Genomic DNA, 24900 nt, shown 5'->3' with positions numbered 1-24900 from the left:
GGAATCAATGGCTCAGTGGTCCTGGAGGAGTGAAAGGGAGGGAAGGATTGGTTTTAAAAGTGGAATTACCTGCACCAACAAATAGTTCATATACGTACTCGTCCTCACAGACTGAATCTGAAAGGAATGACCTTGTGCCATCCCCGTCTTCTTTGTCCTGAAATTAAACTAAGAGTTTTGTCTTAATTCTACAATGAACCCACATTACCTAACCTCTCTCATGACAGAAGATATAAAAGTGGCATCAAGGATGATTTCATGCTTGATTAAGAACGAGACTGAGGCCAAGAATTGTAAATCGGTCAGTCAGCAGACATACTGGGCAATGTGGAGTGCTGAACTCTGTGTATTCAGAAGTAAGAGAGTACATAGCATGAGTCTTTAAGTAGATTACAGTTTAAGGGGAAAAGATGGGACCGGTTCAATGGATAAATTTTTTTTAAAGTGTACATTTTTAAACAAGGTAGACATCGACGATATGTATCTATTATTATGTTTAAAAGGTCCAGAGAGATGAGTGGAGATTAATCTTTTGATATTTAAAACTAAAACTTTAACTTCGTATTTTTCCTTCTGTCACCGGTACAGTCCTCGGGAAACCAATTCCCCAGTTAGAAGAGGCCCTGGAACAAATTCAAGGATCTGACGTTACATCTTTGTCCAACAGATCCCCAAAATACTGCCGGTAAATATTTTAGCAAGAACATATGCACCGCTTAATCATTTGTTTTGAATCCAGTACTGATGTAGCTCTTTATTTGCAGTTTTGGCAATCATATCTATTCGTTTGCTGAAGCTTTTTTTTTAAAAAAAAAACATTTTAGAGTTCATGAAAGTGACACCAAATTATGAGTTCATAGCAATCACACAGCAACTCACAGTTAAAATTTGTAGTTGAAAATTTCCAAGCCTAAGCACTTTTAACTTTCTATGATAAATATTGGAACTATTCATAGGCAGAGAGACTTTGAAGACCGTTCCGTTCATGAGTGGAGGGAAAATTATTTTTCACCCTCTGCAATAAACTTAAAGTGCTTATTTTTTGGACAAAGTAAAGTATGTACCTTTCATGTAACTCACAAAATTTTGAAAAGGAATCATCTCCAATTGAGGAGAATTGGAAGTACTTTGGTGAGAGAAGGGGAAGATTTAATCTGTGAGGAAAAGTGACATAAAATCGAAACCAAATGGTTTTTGTTTATACTCCCTTTAAGAAAAACTTCCACTTGACCATATTGACTATATAAGTGGAATAACTTAGTTGAAGTTACAGGTGTTATTTGTGAGAAATTAAAATTTTAAGGAGATTTTGAGCATAAATTTTAGCTACTGTATAGAATGTGTATAGGCTGGACTTATCTAGGCTTTAGGGTGACAATCCATTGTATACTACCATTCTTCATTTCTCTTTTTGCCTTTCGATTCTTTGGGGGATTTTAACAGGGGAAACTGAGGTGGAAGCAGAGCGTTATTCCTTAAAAAAAAAATCACAAGGATAAGAAAAATGGAAGATCACTTTCCCTCCTTAGAACCGCTCCCTCTTAGCGAAAATCATCTGTTTTTCCTTCTGGTATATTTGTGGAAGAGGAGATTGGCAGTCACCCAATTCTCTGTCTAAATTCTCAAGAAAAATTGACTCATGCCTCTCTCCAGAATCTTTCTCTTTTCATGCATATGCATTTGTACACATACCCAGCATGAAGCTTTCCACAAGTCACTTGCAGCAATAACAATGATAATAATTGGGGTATTTGTTAAGCGCTTACTATGTGCCATGTACTGGGCTAGGGTAGATATAAGATAATTGGGTTGGGCACAGTCCCCCTGGGCTCACAGTCTCAGTCCCGTTTTACAGATGAGGTAACCGAGGCACAGAGAAGTGCAGTGACATACCCAAGGTCACACAGCAGACAAACGGCAGAGCTGGGATTAGAATCCAGGTCTTTCTGACTCCCAGACCCATGCTCATTGAGAGGTTTGGCCGAATTTTGCCCACAGCCTTGAATTACGGGCAGTATCTCCCTGCTTCTGCTCTGGGTCACCCCAGTCTTCATCACCTGCCATCACACATCATGGATGAGGGCGAAATGGTGGGGCAGAAGCTGAGAGGAATTCCATCATATTGAGGAAGTGAGAGGAAGACATCCTATCAACAGTGTGCAATTCTCCGCTCACGCGGTCCACTGTATGTTGCGGGTGAGCAGGGCCAAAGAAAAAAAAAGGTGGAACAAGAGCCTGGAACTGGGTATGCTGGAGCAGAGCGGCCTAACGAGGCTTTCTCCCTCCACACTCTCCCCAAGGCTTTCCCATCTGTCCAGAGCCATTCCTGCCTGCCCAGCTGTTTCCACACCAGCCAGTCCCAATATTCTCACCCATCTACCTTCCTCCCTTGCCCCCACGTGCCCGCTTCCTTCCCAGTTCTTTCCTCCCCATTCAGCCGTCTCCCTCACCCGCCTGCCGCGTAAGCTTCCTGTCCATTTTCCTACGTCTCCCGCCCAACCCGTTGCCCTCCTGCCCGTCCCAATCCCTTCCGGCCTGCCTAGCTGCCTCCCCCGCCTTCCAGCTTCATTTCCTTGTGGCGGCGCCCCCGGCCCTCCCTCCAGCAATGAAGCCATTCTTCCTGGCCGACTGACTCCTCTGCCTACCACCCCTGATCCCTCCCTCCCCCTACAGCTGTCTTTGCAAGCTGCTGGCTCCAAGCCCCTCCTGCCTATCAGGCTTTCTCCACCACCTCACCGTATGCCTGTTCTCCTACCCGAGGCCCTTCCAGTTCACTCAGTTGTTTCCCCCACCCACTCTGAAACTCTTCTGCCCGATCTGGTTCTTTCCTGCCCATCCAGCTTTGCCCTCCGTCCACTAGCACCTCTCCCTCCTTATCCTCTTGGCTGTGTCCCTCGCTTGCCTCAATTTTCGGCGGCTAGCCCAAATATCTTACTACCCGTCAAGCCGTCTCCTCCACCTCGGTCCTCTGGTGGCCTTCCATCCCCCGGTCCTGATCACCTTGCTACTGAGACTTCTTCCTCCTCTTCTATCTCTTCCTCTCCCACCCCTTCCAGCTCTTCTCCGCCTCCTTCCATAGCTTTCTCTCCTTCCATTCTGCCCTCCCCCTCCATCCCTCCCTCACCTTCCACTTCCATCTCTCCTTTCCCTAGTCCTCCCCTTAGTTCAACCCCTCCCTCCGTGTTACCTTGTGGTTCTATCCCACCTCTTTCGTCTTCCTTCAGGACTCCCTCTTCCTTGGCCTCAGCCTCCACCTCTTCCTCCCTTTTCTATAACTAGCCCCCCATCTCCCTCTCCCTTCATCCCTCTCCCTCCACCCCCCCGCCCCCCACCACGGGGTGGGGGGAAAGACGGTAGAGAAGAGAAAAGAAGAAGGAATAGAGAAGAAAGGAGTAAAGAAAATAATGAGAAACGACATCACTAAAGGTAAATATCTACTAGCTATTTAGTAGATTTAGTAGATATTCTGCTGGGGACGGGAGAATGGATACGAAGGGAAAGACGAAGAGGGTGAGATTAGAAGAGCATGAGAGGGAAGCACTTGGGTGGCTTATTGTTGGTGTGATTTCCTGCTCCGCTGTCCTTCTCTCTCTTGCTTCCAGTCACAAAGAAAAGGTCAGGAATTGATTGCACTGGTAATTGGGGTGCCACTGATCTTTAGGTATATATACAGATATTCGATCTCTATCTATATATATTAGGTATATACATGGATATTGGAGATACGTATGGACTGTATGTGGCGAGGCAGAAGTTCCTAAAGCATTCTCACCTTCCAGGTGGATCTTTTGGGGCCCTTTGTGTTCTCTCTTGGGAGACATGTTACCGAAACCATAACAGCAGCTGCCCTGACAATCGGCCGCCTCCTTGTCTTCCTCCACCTTGCTATGTAATAATTAATAATTCAGGTATTTAATTGCTTACTGTCAAGCACTGTTCCAAGCACTGGGGTAGACATACAAGTTAATCAGGGTGGACACAGTCCCACGTGGGGCTCATAGTTTAAGTAGGAAGGGGATGGGGTATTGAGTCCCCATTTTACAGATGAACAAACTCAGGCCCAGAGAAGTTAATTGGATTGCCTAAGGTCACCCAGCAGACAAGTGGCAAAGCCAGGATTAGATCCCAGGTAGTCTGAGTCCTAGGCCTGTACTCTGTTGGCTGGGTCACCCCGCTGCTCCTCGAGAGCAGTCATGTGAGAGGAGCGACTGACAGCGGGTTAAGCACGTCCCCCTTAAACCTGGAAATAATCAGTTCGTGGAGGCTCAAGAAGGTGCCAGTCCCAGTCCCCATGGCTACTGTCTTTGCAGAGCACTGTACTAAGCGCTTGGAAGAGTACGATATAACAATAAACAGACACCTTCCCTGCTCACAACGAGCTTGCAGTCAAGGGTGGTTCCTTGCCTTATTTGACATGGCTTCCATAACTATGAAAAAAAGAAGTCCGCCCTATACCTATACATTTCTCCAGTATCCATATATGGGAACTTGTCAGCCAACATTCTCGTACTGAAAATAAATGTAAAGTTATCTATATGATACATAAAAATCATGTTAATATTCTTTCTCATTTCCAGAACTATGGACTTTCCCTTGGCTTCAGCAGTGACAAGGATTGGTTCCAGGTATCAAAATCACCACTCAGATGAGGTTAACTTTAACGAAGAGATGCCGGAAAATAAAGCAAACCTGGATTTCGATCGGGTCCTCTTTCAGCAAAATCTGGAAGAAACCCAGCGACTCTTAGAAGACCAGCACCTGAGCAGTTTGCAGGTATGAAACAGAACTTCATAATTGTTAATAAAGAGTAATATTTTTATATGTTTTCCTCTGAGTTCAGTATGAACCCCGTTACCAAAATATGATATGAATTATAGTCCATTAGGGAAGTAGAATGGCCTGGTGGAAAGAGAACGACTCTTCGAAGACCTGGATTTAGTCCCAGCTCTGCCACTGCCTACTGAGTGACCTCAGGCAAACCACTTACCATCTCTGGGCCTCAGTTTCCTTTCCTGTAAAGCGGGGATGATAATAGCTGCCGCTCTCAATTACAAAGGGATCTAAGTAGGAGGAAGTAGGATTTAATCCCTATTTTACAGTTGAGGAAACTGAGGCACAGAGAAGTTAAATGACGTGTCCAAGGCCACACGGCAAACAATCTGCAGAGCCGGGATTAGAACCCAGGTCCTCCTTGGACTGTGCGCTTTGTTTTTACTGCGCAGGAGGTGGTGATGGTAAACCACTTCTGTATTTTTTTGACCGAGAAAATTCTATGGCTATAGATACCAGAACAAAGAAAATAGAGCGTTCTGGAGAGAATATGTCCACCAAGTCCAGTGGCGGCGACTTGACGGCATCTGAAGAGATAACTACCACTAGGGGACACTAATTCTCTTTCCTGTGGCTTAATTTCAAAGTCAAACTTTTAAGACATATTTTCTTTCTAATATTTTCCCCCAAATTATGTACTTTCAACACTATTCAGGTGAAAATATATCACTAAATGGCTGATGTATTTCTACGAGTGGCTTTTAAACTATAGTAATAATTGTGGTACCTGTTAAGTGCTTACTATGCATTAAGGACTGTACTAAGCGCTAGGGAAGAGAGAAGATAATCAGCTCCCACATGGGGCTCACAGTCTAAGTAGGAGGAAGAACAGATATTGAATCTCCATTTTGCCGACGCGGGAACCAAGGCCCAGAGAAGTGTAAGCAACTTGCCCAAGGTCACTCAGCAGACAAGTGGCGGAGCTGGGATTAGAACCCAGGTCCTCCGACTCCCAGGCCTCTGCACTTTCCCCTAGGTCAGGCTGCTTCTATCTAAAGCAAACTTCATTTTATAGGTGAGGTGCCATTTAGAGATGAGGGATGCAGCGGATAAGTGGTGAAGCTGGGATTAGGACCCAGGTTCTTCTGACTCCCAGGTCCGTGCTCTATCCACTAGGCCACACTGGTTCTACTTTGGGTCAACCCTTGTTCTAAGCACTGGGGTAGAAGGAATTAATGAGGTTGTTAATCAGATCCGGTCCCACATGGGGCTCACAGTCTAAGAAGGAGGGAGAACAGATATCGAATCCCCATTTTACAGATGAGGAAACAGGCATTAAAAATTTGATCGCTGACTCCAAAAATGACCCATAATTTGTCTGTGATCTTGTCATTTTTCTAGGCCACAAGTACCCAATTCTTCCTAAACACCAGAGTTTTGTTGGGTTTTTTTGCAAAAACCATTTCTATGGCTATACATGTGAGACATTTCTTAATGTCTCACATTAAGAAAACTTTATGGTGTTCTCACGGTGTCCGACACCATATAACACGGGCACGTGCGCACAACTGTTTCTTCCAACGTGGTGTCTTGTTGTATCCTACCAGCTTTATGGCCCTCGGAGAACATTCCCTAATACCCAAGCAATTTTCTAGCCAAAATACGTAGTGAAAGTATGGACTGTGGCAGAACTGAGTGTATTCAATAACTGTGGAGCAGTTCTCTTTAGGACCCCGGTATAAGCTCTCAAGTCCAGGATATGTAAGAATTTCTCCAAAAATCCAAACCATGTCTCTGTTGCATCTTTTCTTTCAATATTTAAGATGACATCTTGACCACTGTTCAAACCACCAGCTTTACCATGGCAGAATAATATGGTCTTGGTAGAGCCCAAATCTATTAATGATATCAAAAACTTGCTTCACTTCCTACTCTCTTTTCCTCCTTAGGTAAAACCCCCAACTAAATTGGATTTTTTTTTTTATTTCTGTCTAGCAAACACATTTGTTCCCCAGATGTTAACTGCTCATAAAACCACCCCCTGTAGCTTTCTATGCACCCAATGTCGACATTAAAAATAGATATTGAGTGTAATCTGGATGAATGCCAGGGGTCTTTTCAGGAGTTTCATGCCAGTACCCAAGGGTGCATTTTTAAAGTAGAAGACTAAGAGATTCCAGACCTATTGGAAGACAGGAATATTTTCTCATCTTTCATTCCATATCAGTCCAAATAGAACATTTAGGCTTCAAAGGGATATTGGAGTTTGTGTCTATCAATTCTGAAATAGGTGAATTTTAAAGTAACCAAAACCTGTAAAGAAATTTTCATGCAACTACCAAGTAGAATTCACGATAGACTGAGTTTAGACTGTAAGCTCGTTGTGGGCAGGGAATATCAGAATGTCTGTTTATTGTTGTATTGTTCTGTTCCAAGTGCTTAGTACAGTGCTCTGCATGTAGTAGGCACTCAATAAATATGCCTGAATGAAGTCACTTTAGCAGCTCAATAGAAATATTTCAGGAAAAAACCACCATCATCATCATCCAAAAATATAAATTATTCTAGAGCCTTGTCTTCTTGCTTTACCTTCAGTTGGGTTTATTTCTATATCTTTTCACACTGCATCAAGATTAAGTTTCAAATTTCACTGACATTTGACAAAATGAATTTAAAAAAAAAAAAGGTTGGAATTCTAAACCCGGGGAGATGTTCTTCATAACTGAATTCTCAGGTAGAGACGAGTGGCTTAAGCACATTTTATATGCTGTAGCATTTCAAATGTGAAGAAAGTTTGGTAAAATTCAGTGGATTTCTTCTTACACTTGTATCCAGTTAGAAAGATCACAGCAAGTTCTGAGGCCTGAATCGTTTAGTGCTGTCCAAAAAGCACGTTTTTAAGGAAGAGCAGATTTCTTCTTCTTCCTTTTTGTCAAGTTCAAAAAGAGGTTAGAGGTACAGTTCATCCAGGAGAGGTTTAATGGATGACTAACAGGGATCTTCAGATTCTGTTTTATTAGAAAGAAACCAATATTCTTTGCCCTGAAACTTTCCCTAAAGGAGTTTTTGTTTACACTTGACTCTGTTACCCCTTCCAATGCCTTTTTCACATGGTAGTTGTGCAACAAAACAGACTTAGCACCTAAACTTTCAATTCTAGCTCATATGGATAAGATTAAATATCTATACCTGTGGCCACCAAAGCCGTCTGGTAAACTCACTTATTTTAAAATTAGAACTGTGATGAAAAAAATCACTTAAATTTGATGTGTCCCCCTTGTTTTTAAAGACCAGCCAGTCAGTCAATCATATTTATTGAGCATTTACTGTGTGCAGAGCACTGTACTAAGTGCTTGGAAAAGTAAAATATAGCAATAGAGCACACACATTCTCACAGTGAACTTACAGTCTAGAGATAATACATTGAATCTGGAGATACAGCAAATACTAATCGTTGACATAGTCCAGGATCCCAAGCGCCATCTGATATTATGTCCAATCAGAAGATGGAGATTCAGTGTCTTCTCCCACCCCCTTCGCCCCTTCCACCATTCATATCCCACTATCTATCATTGGTATTTATTGACCACTTTCTCTTTGCAGTGCACTGCATTAAGTTTTCACTGCGAATATTTTCCGATAAAAAGTCGTAGGAGTAAATATCTCTATGCAAGGCAGTACGGTGCCTGGCACAAAGTAAGCGCTTAGTGAATACCATCATTATTATTATTCTCTCTGCTCACTACTCTCCATCCCTTTCTCCTCACTCTTTCTGCCCCTCCCCTCCACCATTTCAGCTAACAAAAACTTCGGTTCAGCCCATACCTCATCCAAGTTGATGGTTAAGGAGAGAAAACAAGGAGCTGAATTACTAAGATAGAATAGATAAACCATTCAACTTTTCAGCCCGGCATGAAGGATTATTTCCCAGCCCTTTCCCATCTCTTTTGACAAGGAGATGACTGACAAACTATGAAACATCCACAATCACACATGCAGCGTGGCCTAGTGGAAAGAGCATGGGCTTGGAAGTCAGGCAACCTGGGTTCGAATCTCTGCTCCGCCAATTGCTAGCTGTGTGAACTTGGGCAAGTGACTTAACTTCTCTGTGCCTCAATTTCCTCAACGGTAAAACGGAGACTAAATAGCTGTTCTCCTTCTTATTCGGACATGAGCCCCTTGTGATACAGGGAATGTCTCTGAGCTAATTAAACCGTATCTATCCCAGTGCTTAGAACAGTGTCGGGTGCATGGTAAGTGCTTAACAAATACCATAAAACACAAACACACGAGATTACCCAGGCAGGTATTCTCAGTTGATTAAAACCTTCCGCAAGATTTTCCAATATAAGGTGCTTTCTGGCAAGAGCATTTTTCTGCCTGCCAAACACCAAGCACGCAAGAAGACGAAGTTTGGAGGCTGGTGATTAGTACCTAAGAAACTGCCCCTCCAGATCAAAGGAGAAAGCTGGCAAAGGCCACGGCTCTGATTTGGCGCAGCTTGGATCCCCTCCCACTCTCTGTGGAAGAACAAGAATCTCGGCTCACTGAGAAGTTAGGCACTGGTCTGAATCCTCATCCTGGGAGAGCTCTGAGAGATTCTTTCCAGTACTTGTACCCTATCAGAAAGAGAGGGGAGAGAAGCCCCAAGACTAAAAGCTTTTTATCCTCCCGTAAACTCCTCTTTCTCCCTCTCGTTACCTGTGTGAAAAAATAAGTGGTTTGTCTTATTCTCCTAAACAATTTAAGATTAAAGAGATTATTAATAATAATAATAACGCCTTGAGCAACTTTTGCCATGTTGTGCAAATTTGGTTATGTCTCTTTTATGTTCCCCAAAATGGTCCTTAAAATATTTTGAGTCATAGCAGTAGGATGCTGAATGTACTAATAAATTTAGGGCCTCCAAGGAAAATGTGTGTGTCTTTGTATGTGTCTGAAGCATTTTTTTCCTTCTATTTTTCAGCATGTTCATCAAGAAGTTAATCATCCTATCAATTCTGAAACTCTGTCAAGTGTAGACAGCCTTGAGGCTGGGGAGCATAATGAAATTTATGAAACACTCACTAAAGCTCCTTCTTTTTCAACAAAGTGGAACTCTATATCACGTGATTCCCAGAGCCCACAATCAAGAGATCAGAGTTGCTTCGGTTCAGATGAAATGACTCTCTCTAAAATGCGGCACGTGAATAATTGGCTCACAAACTTAGGTGATGAAAATCCCCAGGCAGCCACACCTTTTGATGCCATCTTAATTAAACCCAGCGTTCTAACTCCCAGTGAACATTTAAATCATCGAGAGCAGAACTCACCCGCTCCTACTGGATGTGGACAAAGACTAACTGCTGATACGGCATCCTCTGGAAATGGGCCGGGTACTTTTAAACGAGGGAAGAATAAAGAGAAGAACTCAGAACCCAGCACCACGTGGAAAGCTGACTCTCTGTCTTCTGGAATGTTCAAAAGAGAGAGACCCTACATTACTGTGAGCCCAACGTTTCAGTCGAGAAAACCCTCTATTACTCTAACTACTCCTACACGTGAGGCGGTTCAAATATCTGACTCTGAAGGAAATACTGAATTCAGCCAACGAAGGAGAACTGTGGCGCATGCTTCAAATCCGCCCGCCACACCCTTAATTGTACCTGTCGGTCAATGGAGTGATTGTACGGATACTTATAACAGCACGTGCACCATTAGCTCCTTACGAAAGAATGTACACATACAAGGTACGCACGCCATGCAGTGTGCCGATTATCTAGGGTACAACGATGAAAAGGTCCAGGATTTTGAGGGCAATGAACGGGAGGGGCCTTTTTCAGTTCCAGATTCACCTAGTGCTTCCGATGTATTCAGTAAACCAAATCAACCGGAAAGAAAGGAGCAAAATGACACAGGGATGGCAGTCTCATCACCATCCAGCGGGACTTCTCTTTCTGACTTGGTTGAGCAACACAAAAAAATGAATCAGAGTTCTCATGAAAGAAATGGAGTGTGTCTGCTCAAAAGCATTCTAAAGAAAGAATCCAAATATGAAAACGATTATTTCAAAGCCCTAGTTGTAAACCGAGGAATCTGTTTTGGAAACCAAACCGCGGCCTCTATCCGTGATAGCGTCGAACTGACGAAAGTCAAGGGAAGGGGCTCAGAAAGTCAGAAGGTCAGTAAAAAGCTGCGGTGGTTTGATGAGATAAGCAAAAGAGGAATAGAGGATGAAGACAAGGGCTTAAAAAAGAATCAAACTGGGCTAACCCCGGTACTGTCGTCACCCTCTTGTGTTTCAATGGAAGTCAGTGCTGCTAATAACACAAGGAGTAGTCCCCATGGTACTCTAAGTTCTGCGGGTAGTGAAACCCCCAAAGGCGATCCTCTCACCATCCCAAGAACTGCTTCCATAAAAGAATCGGAAAAAGATCACGTGCCTTTGAACTCTCTCGTTCCTTCAGGTTACCGCTTTGCTAAGCAAGCCTGGTTAGCCTCAAAAAGTGCAGCGGGTAAACTCTCGGTGTCTGCTGAGGAGACTAAATCTCCAAAGAGTAGCCCACGGAGAGGGAAACTAAAGGTCATTCGAAGAGCGCGATATGCCAAGGGCCCATCAGCTTTCACGTGTAAAAGCAGAAAGGGCGCTGTCATCCGACCCCAGTCCGCGAGGGACACCAACAGGGTTATACAAACTCAGGGCAAAATTCTTATACCTCATCCTCCTCCTCCACTTACGTCAATTAGCAGGATGGGTAAAAATGCTCTGGACTCTCCATGTCAACCGGTAAAATGTCCAGAATCTCAAAAGAATGCAAGCCATCCTTATCTACATTCAAAGTGGGACTCTTCACCCAAACACATGGTAAGCTTGGGCATTCAAGAAAGCGGTCCTTCGCTTTGGAACAATACTTGTACCTCTGACTTAGCCACTGTGATGCCATTTCGACCTTCCAGTAGCATCTCTGAAGGCAAGATCTTGGCAAAGACAAACCATCCCACCACCAGTGCTCTACAGGAGGCCCATGACAGTCCTGTTTATGAAGAAAGTTGTCCCAAACTGGACCACACCCCTACTGAAGATGAAATTGCTCTACTGTGGAAAGGGGTACATAGCGCCCTGGCTCAAAACGAAAACATTGCAGGTAAGAAGAAAGTCGCTTTGTTCTGGGGTTTTTTTGGAAAGGACATTTCATATTTGAAGAAAGCAACATGGTACTTAAATAAGATATGAAGTCTTCCCTCCTGGGGCCCTATGGAGATAATGCTCTAATTGTCCAAAGGCAATCCAATGGAAGTCCTTATCCCACCTCCCTCCCACCTACGCTCCTAAACTAAACTAATTGAGGTATTTGTAAGCACTTACGATGTGCCAAGCACTGTACTAAGCACTGTACTAAGGGTAGATAGAAGACAATCAGGTCCCACATTGGGCTCGCAGTGTAAGTAGGAGGGATTGAATCCCCATTTTGCGGGGGGGCGGGAACTGAGAGCCAGAGAAGTGAACAACACAACAGGTACACACAAGTCACACAACAGGTACATGGTGGAACTGGATTTAGAACCCAGGTCCTCTGACTCCCAGGCCTGGGCTCTTGCTTCTCCTACGGAAGCAGGTGGCTGAACATTGGTGAAGCGGCAGGAACACCTTTTGGCAGCATGTCTGGGGGGCAAGGAGCTAGAGAAACACATAAATGGCCTGAAAGCTCCACAAAGGCAGGAATCATGGCTACCAACTTCACTATATTGTACTCTCCCCTTGAGAAGCAGTGTGGCTTAGTGGATAGAGCATGGGTCTGGGAGTCAGAAAGACCTGGATTTTAATCCCGGTTCTGCCACATGTCTGCTGCGTGACCTTGGGCAAGTCACTTCACTTCTCTTGGGCTTCAGTCACCTCATCTGTAAAATGGGGATTAAGAGTCTGAGTCCCATGCGGGATGGGGGCTGGGGGGGGGGCGCCAACCTAATTAACTTGTATCTACCCCAGCGTTTAGAACGGTGCTTGGTACTTAGTAAGTGCTTAACGAATACTAATATTATTATGTGTACACGATATGAGAGAAACTTCAGAAACACACAGATGAAATCTTCCTATCAGTAGCAAGCTCTTCGAATGTCAAAGAGAACTAATCAGTCAGTGATATTCATTGAGCACTTACTGTGAACAGAACTCTGTATCAAGCATTTGGGAGGGCACAATAGAAGAGAATAGGGCAGACACATTCCCTGCCTATAATGAGCTTACAGTCTAATCACACGAAGGTACCCTAGTCATTATTTTTACCCTTCACTTCATTCTGTTAAATTCGTCACCTATTTCTATTCTACAGTTATATTTTATTGTGTAAACCCTAAGCGTTCTTTGCCTTATCCCTCCTAAACCGTAAGCTCTTTTTGGGCAGGGAACGTTGTCCACTAATAGAATGGCATTGTACTCTCCCAAGTGCTTGGTACAGGCTTCTGTTCAAAGTCAGTGCTCAATGAATATCATTGGTTGATTGATTTAAAATTGGACTTAATTTCGCTATCTTTGCAGGTGATTTGCAACAAGGTGATGAGGCCCATTACAGTAATTCCTACCTTACTGACTTGCCGGCTTCTGAGCCCAGCTTGTCCCGTGTTAATATTCACGGCGGTACCACTTTGAAAAATTTGAAATTCAATTCTACAAGGAATGGAACTTTCTCATCTTCATCAAGTGGTAAGACTATTTCATTGCATATTCTACCTGTAAATAAAAGGGTGTTTTTCTAAGTCATTAAAAAATTAGAGTAAATTTAGTCCTCACGTCATTGCATTCGGATCCCTTCCACAAACATCTCCCATCGTGGAGAAAAAAAAATCACAAATAATTCCTTAGACTCAGGAGTGGTGCCAGCAGCAGCAACATAGAAGAACTGGTCTAACAGTAGAAAATTACCTAAATATTTTAAGCCAAAAAAATTCACCCACTTGAAATATATAGATAAACATAATAATAGTATTTTTTAAGCACTTACTAAGTACTGGGGTTAGATACAAAATAATCAGGTAGGACATAGTCCCTGTCTCTTATGAGGAATCACAGTATAAGTGGGAGGGAGAACAGGTATTTTAACCTAATTTATAATATGGGGAAGGTGAGACACAGAGAAGTTAAGTGGCCTGCTCAAGATCACAAAGCAGGCAAGTCCTCTGATTCCCAAGCTCTACTCTTTCCACTAGACCCCCTTTCATAGAGCCATCTTAAATCTCTAGACTTTTAAGGTACTGAATTATAAAATACTAATAATGCCCAACAAGTTACTTATTATAAGAAAATTGTTTTCAACTGGGAGTAGGAATTAAAGCCAGAACACCAAGTCAAATTGGGCTCTTGATCATTGGTATCATTCAATTCTGCTATGTAGGTTTTCCTTATGCAGTTTGGATAGAAGGTGATGGAGTAATTAGGGAATGTTCTTCCTCCATGGTGAGAAGCAGATTGGCGTAGTGGAAAGAGCACGAGCCCGGGAGTCAGAGGACCTAGGTTCTTATCCTGGCTCTGCAACCTGCCTGCTCTATAACCTTGGATGAGTCCCTTTCCTTCTCTGTGCCTCCATTTCCTCATCTGTAAAATGGGGATTTGACACCTGTTCTTCCTCCTGCTTGGGCTATGAGTCTCATGAGGGATAGACTGTGTCCAACCTGATTATCTGGTCTCTCCACTCCAACACGTAGTTTGACACATGGTAAGCACTTAACAAATATCACCATTATTAGTAGAGGACATAGCAATAATATAGACATGTATTTCAAAAAATGTTAGTCACCATGACATCATCAAACCCTAGCCCATTAATTCCCTTTCAATCCTATAATGTGATTTTCCCATAATCCCAAAGCTCTTCAAGAAGACAACCTCCGGTATCATAGGATAACTGGGGGCAGAATTTGAAATTTGAAGTCTATTTAAATTATAAACAGAACTGGTCCCTGACCTGTAGGAACTTACAGTCTAAAATCGAAAGCTTTTACTTGAGCATACACAAAGAGAAGTTTTAAAAAGTTACAACACTTAGGAAACTATAAATTAAACCAAGAAGAGGTCTGGGATTTTACGTTTAGAAGAGTGAGTATGAAAAAAGATGGGGAAAAATCAGCAGGTCACTTCCTTGGTCAGGAAAGTATGAGGCTTTTGAAAGTGGAAATGGAGTGGGAGTTGGATAAACTCAAAGGTGAAGGTAAATGGGAAATACAAGTGTATATATATTATGGCATTTGTTAAGTGCTTACTTTGTGTCCAGCACTGTTCTAAACATTGGGGTAGATTCAAGTTAATCAGATTGAACACAATCCCTGCCTCTCTTTGGGCTCGAAGAGCAACCAGGAAACTCAGTCCTTGATAATAAACCTGCCTAGCATTCAAGGTATGTTCCTCAGAAAAATCAAGCATTAAATCACATTTCCTTGGCCTTCCAGTTAGGGTAATCATTTGCAAAGGCCGCACTGTTGAAAACTTTTAGATCAGTCAATCAGTGGTATTTATCAAGTGCTTACTGTGTCAAGCACTGGACTCGGCGCTTAGGAGATAACAGTACAGTAGAGTTGCTAGACACGTTCCCTGCCCACAAAGAGCTCACAGTCTAGGAGGAGAGACAGACATTCAAATAAATTACTGATTGAGGAATTCTTCACTCCGCTGCCCGGCTCATCTTCCTGCAGAAACGATCTGGGCATGTCACTCCCCTTCTTAAACAGTTCCAGTGGTTGCCTATCAACCTCCACTCCAAACAAAAACTCCTCACTCTAGGCTTCAAGGCTCTACGTCACCTTGCCCCTTCCTACCTCTCTTCCCTCTCTTTCTACCGCCCACCCCGCACGCTCCGCTCCTCTGCCGCCCACCCTCCTCACTGTCCCTCGGTCTCGCCTATCCCGCCGTCAACCCCCGGGCCACATCCTCCCTCGGTCCTGGAACGCCCTCCCTCCTCACCTCCGCCAAACTGATTCTCTTCCCCTCTTCAAAACCCTACTTAAAACTCACCTCCTCCAAGAGGCCTTCCCAGACTGAGCTCCCCTTCTCCCTCTACTCCCTCTACCACCCCCCCCTTCTCCTCTCCGCAGCTTAACCCTCTTTTCCCCCCATCTCCCTCTGCTCCTCCCCTCTCCCTTCCCATTCCCTCAGCACTGTACTCGTCTGCTCAACTGCATATATTTTCATTACCCTATTTATTTTGTTAATGAAATGTACATCGCCTCGATTCTATTTAGTCGCCATTGTTTTTACGAGACGTTCTTCCCCTTGACTCTATTTATCGCCATTGTTCTCGTCTGTCCGTCTCCCCCGATTAGACCGTAAGCCCGTCAAACGGCAGGGACCGTCTCTATCTGTTGCCGACTTGTTCATTCCAAGCGCTTAGTACAGTGCTCTGCACATAGTAAGCGCTCAATAAATACTATTGAATGAATGAATGAATGAATGAATGAATGCATGGGAGAGATACTGTTTTCATAGTCAGCTTTTTGGAGTCACACAACATAGCATGATATCTCAAGGTAACTTGGAAGTTTGCATATGACATGTGACGTGCTGTTTTGTGACTGATGACTTGTTTGCTGGCATCCATTTAAGACTCTACTGTTACCAGAAGAAAACAAAATCTTGACAGCGGTGACAATAAACTCAGAGGTTTTGCAGAGCAAAGACGAGAGACTTCCAGTTCCAAGGGGAAGAAATTCAGTGACCGGGGACAGGTAAATATTAATAAAATTGTGTGTGACCTTGGGCAAGTCACTTCACTTCTCTTTGTTTCCCTTACCTCCTCTGTAAAATGGGGATTGAGACTGTGAGCCCCAGGTGGGACAGGGACTGGATCCAAGCTGATTATCTTGTATATTTAACATGGTTGCTCCGGCAGAAATGGAAAATTTTTCTTCTGCTGAGTGATTAAAAGCAAACGAAACTCAGTGCAAACACAGGAATAATAGAATTAGAAAGGACACTAACCAGCAAACAACATTCCCACCGGTCCAAATTGTCCCCTTCTCCTTTTTCTCCCCCCGCTATTTCAGTCTCCTCTCTCCTCCCTATTACACTGACACATTACTTGCTTCCCCTGAAACAGAGGAAAATCAACTATCACAACAGATCTCCAAGATCCATTTTCTCCTCCTAAGAGCATTTTTCTCATTTCCTTCCATCCTCTGCCTACACTTCCTTCCCTTCCCTTTCCACCACATGCACTTCTCCTTTAGCAGTTACCATATCTGGGACAGACCATTTCTACGAGAGATCCATTTTCTCCTTCTGTGACCGTTTTCTCATTTCCCTCCATCCTTCTGCCTACACTTACTTCCCTTCCCTTTCTGCCACACACACTTATCCTTAAGCAGTTAGCGTGCCCGGGACAGACCATTTCTACGAGAGGGCATTAAATCCTTTTGTAATGATTTGAGCCAGGTTGAGGTGGTTCAAACCCAGTAAAATGTTTGAAGCACCTCAGCCACTTGAAGAAAATACTGGAAAGATCAGTAACCGTATAATGAGCATTACATTTTTTAATTAAAAATTCACTTTTGTTAAATCAATTTTTCAGAACTCAGAACATCCTGTAAAACCGAGTCCATTGCATTGTGCTTTTGAACCAGTGCAAACTTCCAGAGTTATTTCTAATGCTGAAGAAGGTATGTGTCATTTTAAATGCTCTCCAGGCTCTGAACACAATTATCTCTCTCTTCCTGCATTCTTTCCTGGTACCTCTCCCTCTACTCATTTTTTTATTTCCATACAGGTGACTTTTAAATCTAGATCTTTAACCTGAATACTAGTCCTCCAATTAATCCAACAATCTTAGCTGTATCTCTGTCATCTCTACCCACAGTGGGGTGAAGAACAAAATTCAAATATTTCTTCCCGACCTTTCCCATTCCCTCAATCTTCTACTTGGGCCTAATTTCTGCTAACCCCAGTGCAGACACCATCTTGCTCATTGCCATTGGATACGGTTGGTTCAGTGCCCCGGTAGAAACGTAGCAATCATATTGCCATCTCCTTCTTGTCTGACATCCTATCACAAAAATCTCATTGTTTTTTCTCCACATTTCTAAAGTCTCCCTTTAGCTTCTTAATCCATTTCCAAAAACTCATAGTCCCTCTTTAGTCATCTCCTGTCTTGACCATTTCCACTTCTATTTGAAGGCTTCCCTATTCAAGACATTATTCCCCATAAATGGATTGAAAAAACCACTTCCAAAAAGTTTACGTCACGAAATATAGTGGCATTAATCCCTCTTCAAGACCTTTCCAAATGAATTTCCAGCAGACTTGGCTTCCATTCCATGCATCCTTCCTTGCATCTTCCATCTCCCGTAAACTGTCTCTCTTTCTGCTCTCCAGGGAGGCAAATATCCCTTCATTTCCCCTTCTTGGTCTTGTCTCTATCTTCTCCTTACTATTCCCTGCACCTGGAATCACTGTCCCTCCCTCCATAACTGGCAAAATCCCTCCCTCAGCTCCTTTAAATCCCTGCCTAATCAATCAGTGGTATTTATTTAGTCCTTAGGGTGCAGAGCATTGTACTAAGCACTTGTCATGGGCAGGGAGTGCATCTGCTAATTCTGTTCTAATAATAATAATAATAATAATGATAATTGTGATTTTTGTTAAGCACTTACCACGTGCTAGGTACTGTTTAAGCACCGGATTAGATTCAAGATAATCAGGTTGAACACAGTCCCTATCCCACGGAGGGCTCACAGAAGCAGTACAGTGTAGTGGATACAGCAAGGGCCTGGGAGCCAGAAGGTCATGGGTTCTAATCTCTGCTCCTTCACTTGTCTGCTGTGTGACCTTGGGCAAGTTATTTCATTTTTCTGTGCTTCAGTCACCTCATCTGTAAAATGGGGATTGAGACTGTGAGCCCTACATGGGACAGGGACTGTATCCACCCCAACGCTTAGTATAGTGCCTGGCACATAGTAAGTGCTTAGAAAATATCATTGCTATTATTAGTAATAGTAATAATCCCAATTTTACAGATAAGGGGACTGAGGCAGACAGAAGTGACTTGCTCGAGATCACACAGTAGGCAAGTAGCAGATCCTTCTGACTCCCAGGCCAGTGCTTTATCCATTAGGCTTAGTGCAGTGCTCTGTGCATAACAAGCACTCAGTGAATATCACTGATTGAATGGGAGAGTACGATAGAGGAAAACTTTAAAGTTTTCTTTTCTTCAAAAAATGTTCTTGGCCCACCATTAACCCTCAAAAGAAAGCTAATAAAGGTGAAAATATCAGTGGCACAGCACACACTGTCATCTCTTTCATTTCCTGATTCCCATCCTTTCTCTCATGTGTCCCCACTACAGCAAAATACAGAATGAAGTGATGCATATTTTGGGGAGACTATGTCTGAAATGCCAAACTGGTTCAACCCCGTGTTCACCTTTGTTTTCAAGCGCTAGCTCGGCTGTGTTGAATGGTGTTTTCCGGCTTTCCTGTTAGCGGGGGGCGGGGTTTGAACCACGGCTTATTCTTACCTCCTTTTTGAGTTCTTTGTAAATCCATGTTTCTCAAAATTGCTTGGTGATGGACCATTTCAATGGGGCCATTTTCCTCTCTTCTGCCATCGCACCCCACCTGGAGGGATGAGGGGGGACAAACCTTCCTTCAAGAAGGAGATGGTCAAAGACAATTCAGAGCGAGGAAATAAAAAAACTTGAGTCAGGTCCATCAGAGCTGAAAAACATTTCCCCACTCACACCCAGGGGTCATCTTAAATGTAGAAATTCATAAAATACAAAACAAATAGGATTTTTGGATTTGTTGGAGGCAGGGAAGACATGCTTTGGGGGGATTAATGTATCCTCCGCAGTTTCAGAAAGCACTGCCCAGTTTCTACTGGCTGAAAACCTAGTGAAGTCATCGGCTCCTGAGGAGGAAATTCTAATTGCGATGGAAACCGTGCAGCCCCAAAAACCGACTACGACATTAAACAAGACCCGACAATCAAACATTAATGCTCTCTCATTTGAAGAACAGAAAATCCTACAGTCTCTCGAATGCCTCAATCAGAGATTGCAAGGTAAGTCTGGTATTTTAATTTCTAAACTGTCCGTATGTTTTATCCTGCTTTGCGGACCTTTAGAGAAGCGTTTTGGTCTAGTGGAAAGAATATGGGCCTAGGAGTCAGAGGACCTGGGTTGTAATTCCGGCTCTGCCACTTGTCTGCCATGTGCTGTTGGACAAGTCACTTTGGTTCTGTGTGCCTCACTTACCTCGTCTGTAAAGTGGGGATTAAGAATGTGCACTCCATGTGGTAAAGGGACCGAGCCCAGCCTGATTACCTTGTATCTACCCCAGCACTTAGTACAGTGCCCTGGAACATAGTACTTGCATAACAACTACCACAGTTATATTCTGCCAGAAGAAAATAATGGCATTCATCCAATTTATCAGTCGAAATCAAATACATTTTGTCGTTGCCAAATTGACTCTCTCCTCTAGGAAATGCACTAATTGCGTGCAGTTCCTCTGGAGGAAGACTCACCTTTCCCACTTTCTCCTCCTCTTCTCCCTTTCAAATACTTTTCAGGTTAGCTAAAGCAGAGGATTGCTCCCTCCCCATGAGCGACTTAAGCAGGAATTGACAGAAATACATAATGTGGTCCAACCTAAGGGATTTAACAGAAGGTTCCCACCCAACACCCCTCCTATGACCCTGAAGAGGCCGGTCAGTAACAGTAACTGTGGTGGGTGCCGGAGAAGCAGGGTGATCTAGTGGTTCTGGGAGTCAGAAGACCTGGGTTTTCACCCAGCTCCACCACTTGCTGGCTGTGTGGCCTTGGGCTGATCACATTAAATTCTCTATTCCTGAGTTTCCTCCTCTTTTAAATGGGTTTTAAATACCTGTTCTCCCTCTCCCTTACACTCTGAGGCCCATGTGGGACAGGGACTGTGTCTCATCTGATTACCTTGTATCTACCCCAGCTCTTCGATCAGGGGTTGGCCCATAATAAGTGTTTTAATACCGCGATTACTATTATAACTGCTATAGATACCTCCTTGACAGGGAATGGGAACAAGCCCTTTCTTTTCATCCACCTCCATTAACGATGTCATGAAAGGATCCACAGCTTGTCTGTATTGCAGGAACCCAGTTCCGTTACTGGTGGAGGAAGGAGAGACGTCAACAAGCACATCGTTTAATTGAATGAAACAAGCCAAACCTCACCTTAATCAATCAGTGGTATTTATTAAGCACTTGGGAAAGTACAATATAAGAGTATGAGTTGGAGACGTGTTCCTTGCCCACCAGGAGCTCACAGTCTAGAAGAGACACATTCAAGATAAATTTAATTAAGGCATGTTTCTTTGATTTCAAGCAGATTACTTGAAATTGCTGCCTCAAACTTCATGTAAAATTGTATGAGAGAAGTTCGGAGGGGTAGAGCTACTGTTCAGGATCTTTCAGCTACAAATCCTGCGACAGAGCGAGGAGACCTGGATTCTGTTCTTGGCACTGCCATTTATTTACTCATTTATTCACCTGGAACTCACCTAGGGCCTTTCAATCCACCTCTCAACCTGAAAACGCGGTATCCTGCAACCAGCCCAGCTTGATTTGCCAGCTCCCATATTTTTTGTAAAGTCTTAAAAATAAGGAGTTTGTTATTGGCATTTTTCTTGAAAGAAGAGTTTACTTGGTTAAAATGCCAGTCCACTTTGGCGGTTGGCTATATCAGAGCTCTAAAGGTTTGACAGTTTTTTCAAACACTTGTAAGGTTACTCTTTAAGAAACTGACCTTTTATATTTCTAACCTTGCTACCTATGTCAAGTACTGTATTTTTTTTCTATTAGGCTTAAGGAAGATTTTATATTTTATGCCGTCATATACTTCAGAAAATGAAAAGTGAATTTAGATTCATTTTCCATTTTCATATGTGCAAGTGTAAATGCTGAAGTGATTTTATAATATGGTGGTATGCTTTTTGTAGATGTCCAAGGAATCATTTGCAAAAACCCATCCATCAAAAGTATTTTACAGCTTGCATCACCTCTGGTAAGTGCTTAATTGACTTGTTTTGGTTCTCTCCAAGAATTCAAATTTCTTATTGCCACTAGTGGTAGCAACTCCTTTCCAATCTAACAAAAGATGGATTTACTACTAAGACCTTCTGTGACGAGTCACCTGAGAACTGTGGAAAACCATTAACTGAAAGTTTTATAACCAGGCTTATTTTGTTGCAATACTATACCCTGTGGCTTGGTTGACAGCCTCTCCATCCCCATTTTAGATATGGTCTTGGCAGCGGCCGGACCCAAGGCGGAACAAAAGAAACGAGCTCTTGCTATAAGTTTGATTTTTTTAAATTGTTTTTGCACAAGTGAAAGAGCAAAAGCCGAAGTTACCCCTGACACTGTTCCAGATTTCTATCTTGCAAGACTTCGCGCCAATCTGGGAAGAGTAGAAGTAGAGTCTTCGCCTTTAAATTCCTCCAGCCTATCTGCACTCCAGAGGCTGCCCAAAGTCTTCCAAGATGGTAGCCAGGTAGATAGAGCTGGTGGAAAACACTGAAATGAATCCTGTCAGCCACTTGCGCAGGCCAGTGTCAGTGTTCTTGAATAGTGTTTCGTGGCTCTAAAGATATTCCCCTGGCCTGCTGTGAAACCTGTCAGATCCAGATTTAAAAAGGTACAATTTCTACCTGAAAAATACCTCTGAATTTAAAAAAACTCTTGCCCATGCTGAATCAATGTCAGTATTGATTAGAGGTTTTCCCCCCAATCTAGTAATTTTCAAGAGTTGCTTTCAGAATGAGGGTGTATCTTCATATTCATGTCCACAGAAAATAAGCTTTACAAACGAAGTCTAAAATGAAACTTCAAACTCAAGTTTGATCCTCACTCTCCTGCCCCTGAGGAGGTAGATGTGAAACTGGGCTAGAAGGAAGAATTCTTCTGTTTTCTTTAACTGATAGCCCAAAGGCTATTAGTATCAGCACATTTTGATCAGTAGTATTTATTGAGCACCAACTGAATGCAGAGCACTGAACTAGACACTCGGGAGAGTACTATAGAATTACTAGACACGATCCCTGCACTCAAAGAAATACCAGTTCCCCGCCACTGCTGTTACTTCCCTGCAATCTCTCCTCCTGTCTCTCAAGAAGATTCCCCAAGATCCCACCAATACCAGTTCCAAAGTCAACAACCCTCTGCCAGGAAATTCAAACCTAATCCCTCATGATGAAGTCTGAGTCTTATTTCCTCTCATTCTGGCCTCCATAGAGATGAACGGCCGGTCCCTGTCCCCCATCTAGTAACTCAGATTACCTCCTCGTCCCTCTCTCTCGTAGGATAAGTAATCCCTGTTCCTTTAGCCATTCTCCATAAATCTCATTTTCCAACGTTTGACTCATCCCCGTGGCTCTCCTCTGAACTCCTTGCAAACTTTCATCCCTCGTTTATTTGCACACAGCATTCAGTTAAAGTCCACCGGTGCTCAGCTCCTTCATGGATAATCTTGGTTGGGGTGCTTGCTGAACTCCAATAATTTGAAATGACATTTTCACAAGTTTTTAAATAGGTATTGGCCACCCTACACATCCTAGCTGTCGTACAGTTTTTTTAAAAAAAAATAAGACATTCCCTCAGTATACACTTGGATCTCTGCCCCGTAAGCACTTGATGTTCACCCGACCCTCAGCTCCACAGCACTTATATACGTATCCAAAATTTATTTATATTAATGCTTGTCTCTCCCTCCAGGATGTAAGCTCCTTGTGGGCAGGGAATGTGTCTATGTCATCTATGTCATACTGTACTCTCCCAAGTACTTAGTTGAGTGTTCTGCCCACAGTAAGTGCTCAAAAAATGCCATTGATTGATCGACTAATTGATATTCCCAACGTTCTTCACAAGTAGTCCTCAAGATGTGCAGCATGGCTTAATGGAAAGAGCACGGGCCTGGGAGTCAGAGGGTCTGGGTTCTAGTCCCAGCTCCGCCACTCTTCTGCTGTGTGACCTTGGGCAAGTCTCCTCGCTTCTCTGTGCCTCAGTTACATCATCTGTAAAATGGAGGCACCACCTAACGAACTTCGTGCCTAACAAATTTCACCCATTTTGCGGTCAATCCTACAGTTAATTAGTCAGCGGTATTTTTTTTTGGGCACTTACTATGTGCAGAGCACCGTATTAAGTGCTTGGGAGAGTACAACAGAATTCATTCAATGGTATTTACTGAGCGCTAACTGTGTGCAAAGCACTGTAGTGAGAGCTTGGGAGAGTACAGTATAACAACAGACACATTACCTGAAAAAACAAACAAGAATTGGCAGACGTGTTCCCGGCCCATAACGAGTTTACACTCTAGAGGGAATTAAAAAATTAATTGCAGAGAACAAGCGTATTCCTTTCTAATCTCCCATTGCCTTGAAGGAGGAAGACAGTTTTAGCCATGTTTGCCTTAGCCCCTGTGACTTTTTAAATAAACCCAGGTACTGAAAATATATTGTGATTGCGCTATTATAATTAGGGTTGCCTGAATACTCTGTCAGAAAATTATCTGTTAAATTCTATTAGCAGTAAAAATGTATATTGAATTTATAATGTAATGAGTTCTTTATGTTCAGTATGTAAGTAACATGTTAACTAGGGCAGTGTACTTTGAGTTTCCTAAAGACAATATTCTGAAATCAATTATTTTACAGAAAAGTCAGCCGTGGACCACATCTCTTCCTGTGGATCAAAGAATACCAACTTATGCTCGGTCACGATTACAGAGAAAATACTAATGAATATAATAAAAACTGCTCTGGGGGAATTTTGGTTCGAAGCTGTCCTTGTAGGTGTACATATGTACATGTATATATATATATAAAATATATATTCTCGCATTGAAAAGCATTTTATGCACTACATGAGAAGCCACAAAATATAACACTGGTAATGGATGTCAGTTGACTAGTTTACATTTATGATATTAACTCTATTTTATTATGCACTTTATTGTTAAATACATTTTTAAAAGAATGGAAATACCTCATTGTTTTTAATGAGCATGCTACTGGATGTAAATTCACTGTAACTTTAAAAGAAAGAATTATTTTATTATTCAAGTTGTGGGTGAGCTGTATCTTCCAGCTTCATGATTTGGGGAATTCTGAATAAATTCTATAAAATTTGTTTTAAAA

The 24900-nt window shown here is 42.8% G+C and overlaps 1 protein-coding gene across 5 annotated transcripts in view; it reads left to right on the top strand.

Annotated features, from left to right (window-relative positions):
• CEP126 (centrosomal protein 126) overlaps window positions 1-24900 on the top strand; it is a 32292-nt gene extending 7392 nt beyond the window's left edge. For 4 of the 5 annotated variants that reach the window (XM_029048068.2, XM_029048074.2, XM_029048071.2 and 1 more), the window contains 9 exons: window positions 589-685; window positions 4578-4773; window positions 9737-11894; window positions 13286-13450; window positions 16340-16461; window positions 17304-17391; window positions 19580-19789; window positions 21703-21767; window positions 24418-24900. In XM_029048068.2, the coding sequence (XP_028903901.1) occupies window positions 589-685; window positions 4578-4773; window positions 9737-11894; window positions 13286-13450; window positions 16340-16461; window positions 17304-17391; window positions 19580-19789; window positions 21703-21767; window positions 24418-24501 (3185 nt within the window). In that variant the 3' untranslated portion in view covers window positions 24502-24900. Of the gene's footprint in view, window positions 1-588; window positions 686-3369; window positions 3427-4577; window positions 4774-9736; window positions 11895-13285; window positions 13451-16339; window positions 16462-17303; window positions 17392-19579; window positions 19790-21702; window positions 21768-24417 lie in introns of those variants that run through there. The other variant, XM_029048072.2, reaches the window with a different exon arrangement.

This window comes from Ornithorhynchus anatinus, chromosome 20, assembly GCF_004115215.2.
Source record: "Ornithorhynchus anatinus isolate Pmale09 chromosome 20, mOrnAna1.pri.v4, whole genome shotgun sequence".
Classification (NCBI taxonomy): Eukaryota; Metazoa; Chordata; class Mammalia; order Monotremata; family Ornithorhynchidae; genus Ornithorhynchus; species Ornithorhynchus anatinus.
Note: the sequence above shows the minus strand (reverse complement) of the source record. Positions and strands in the feature narration are given on the sequence as shown.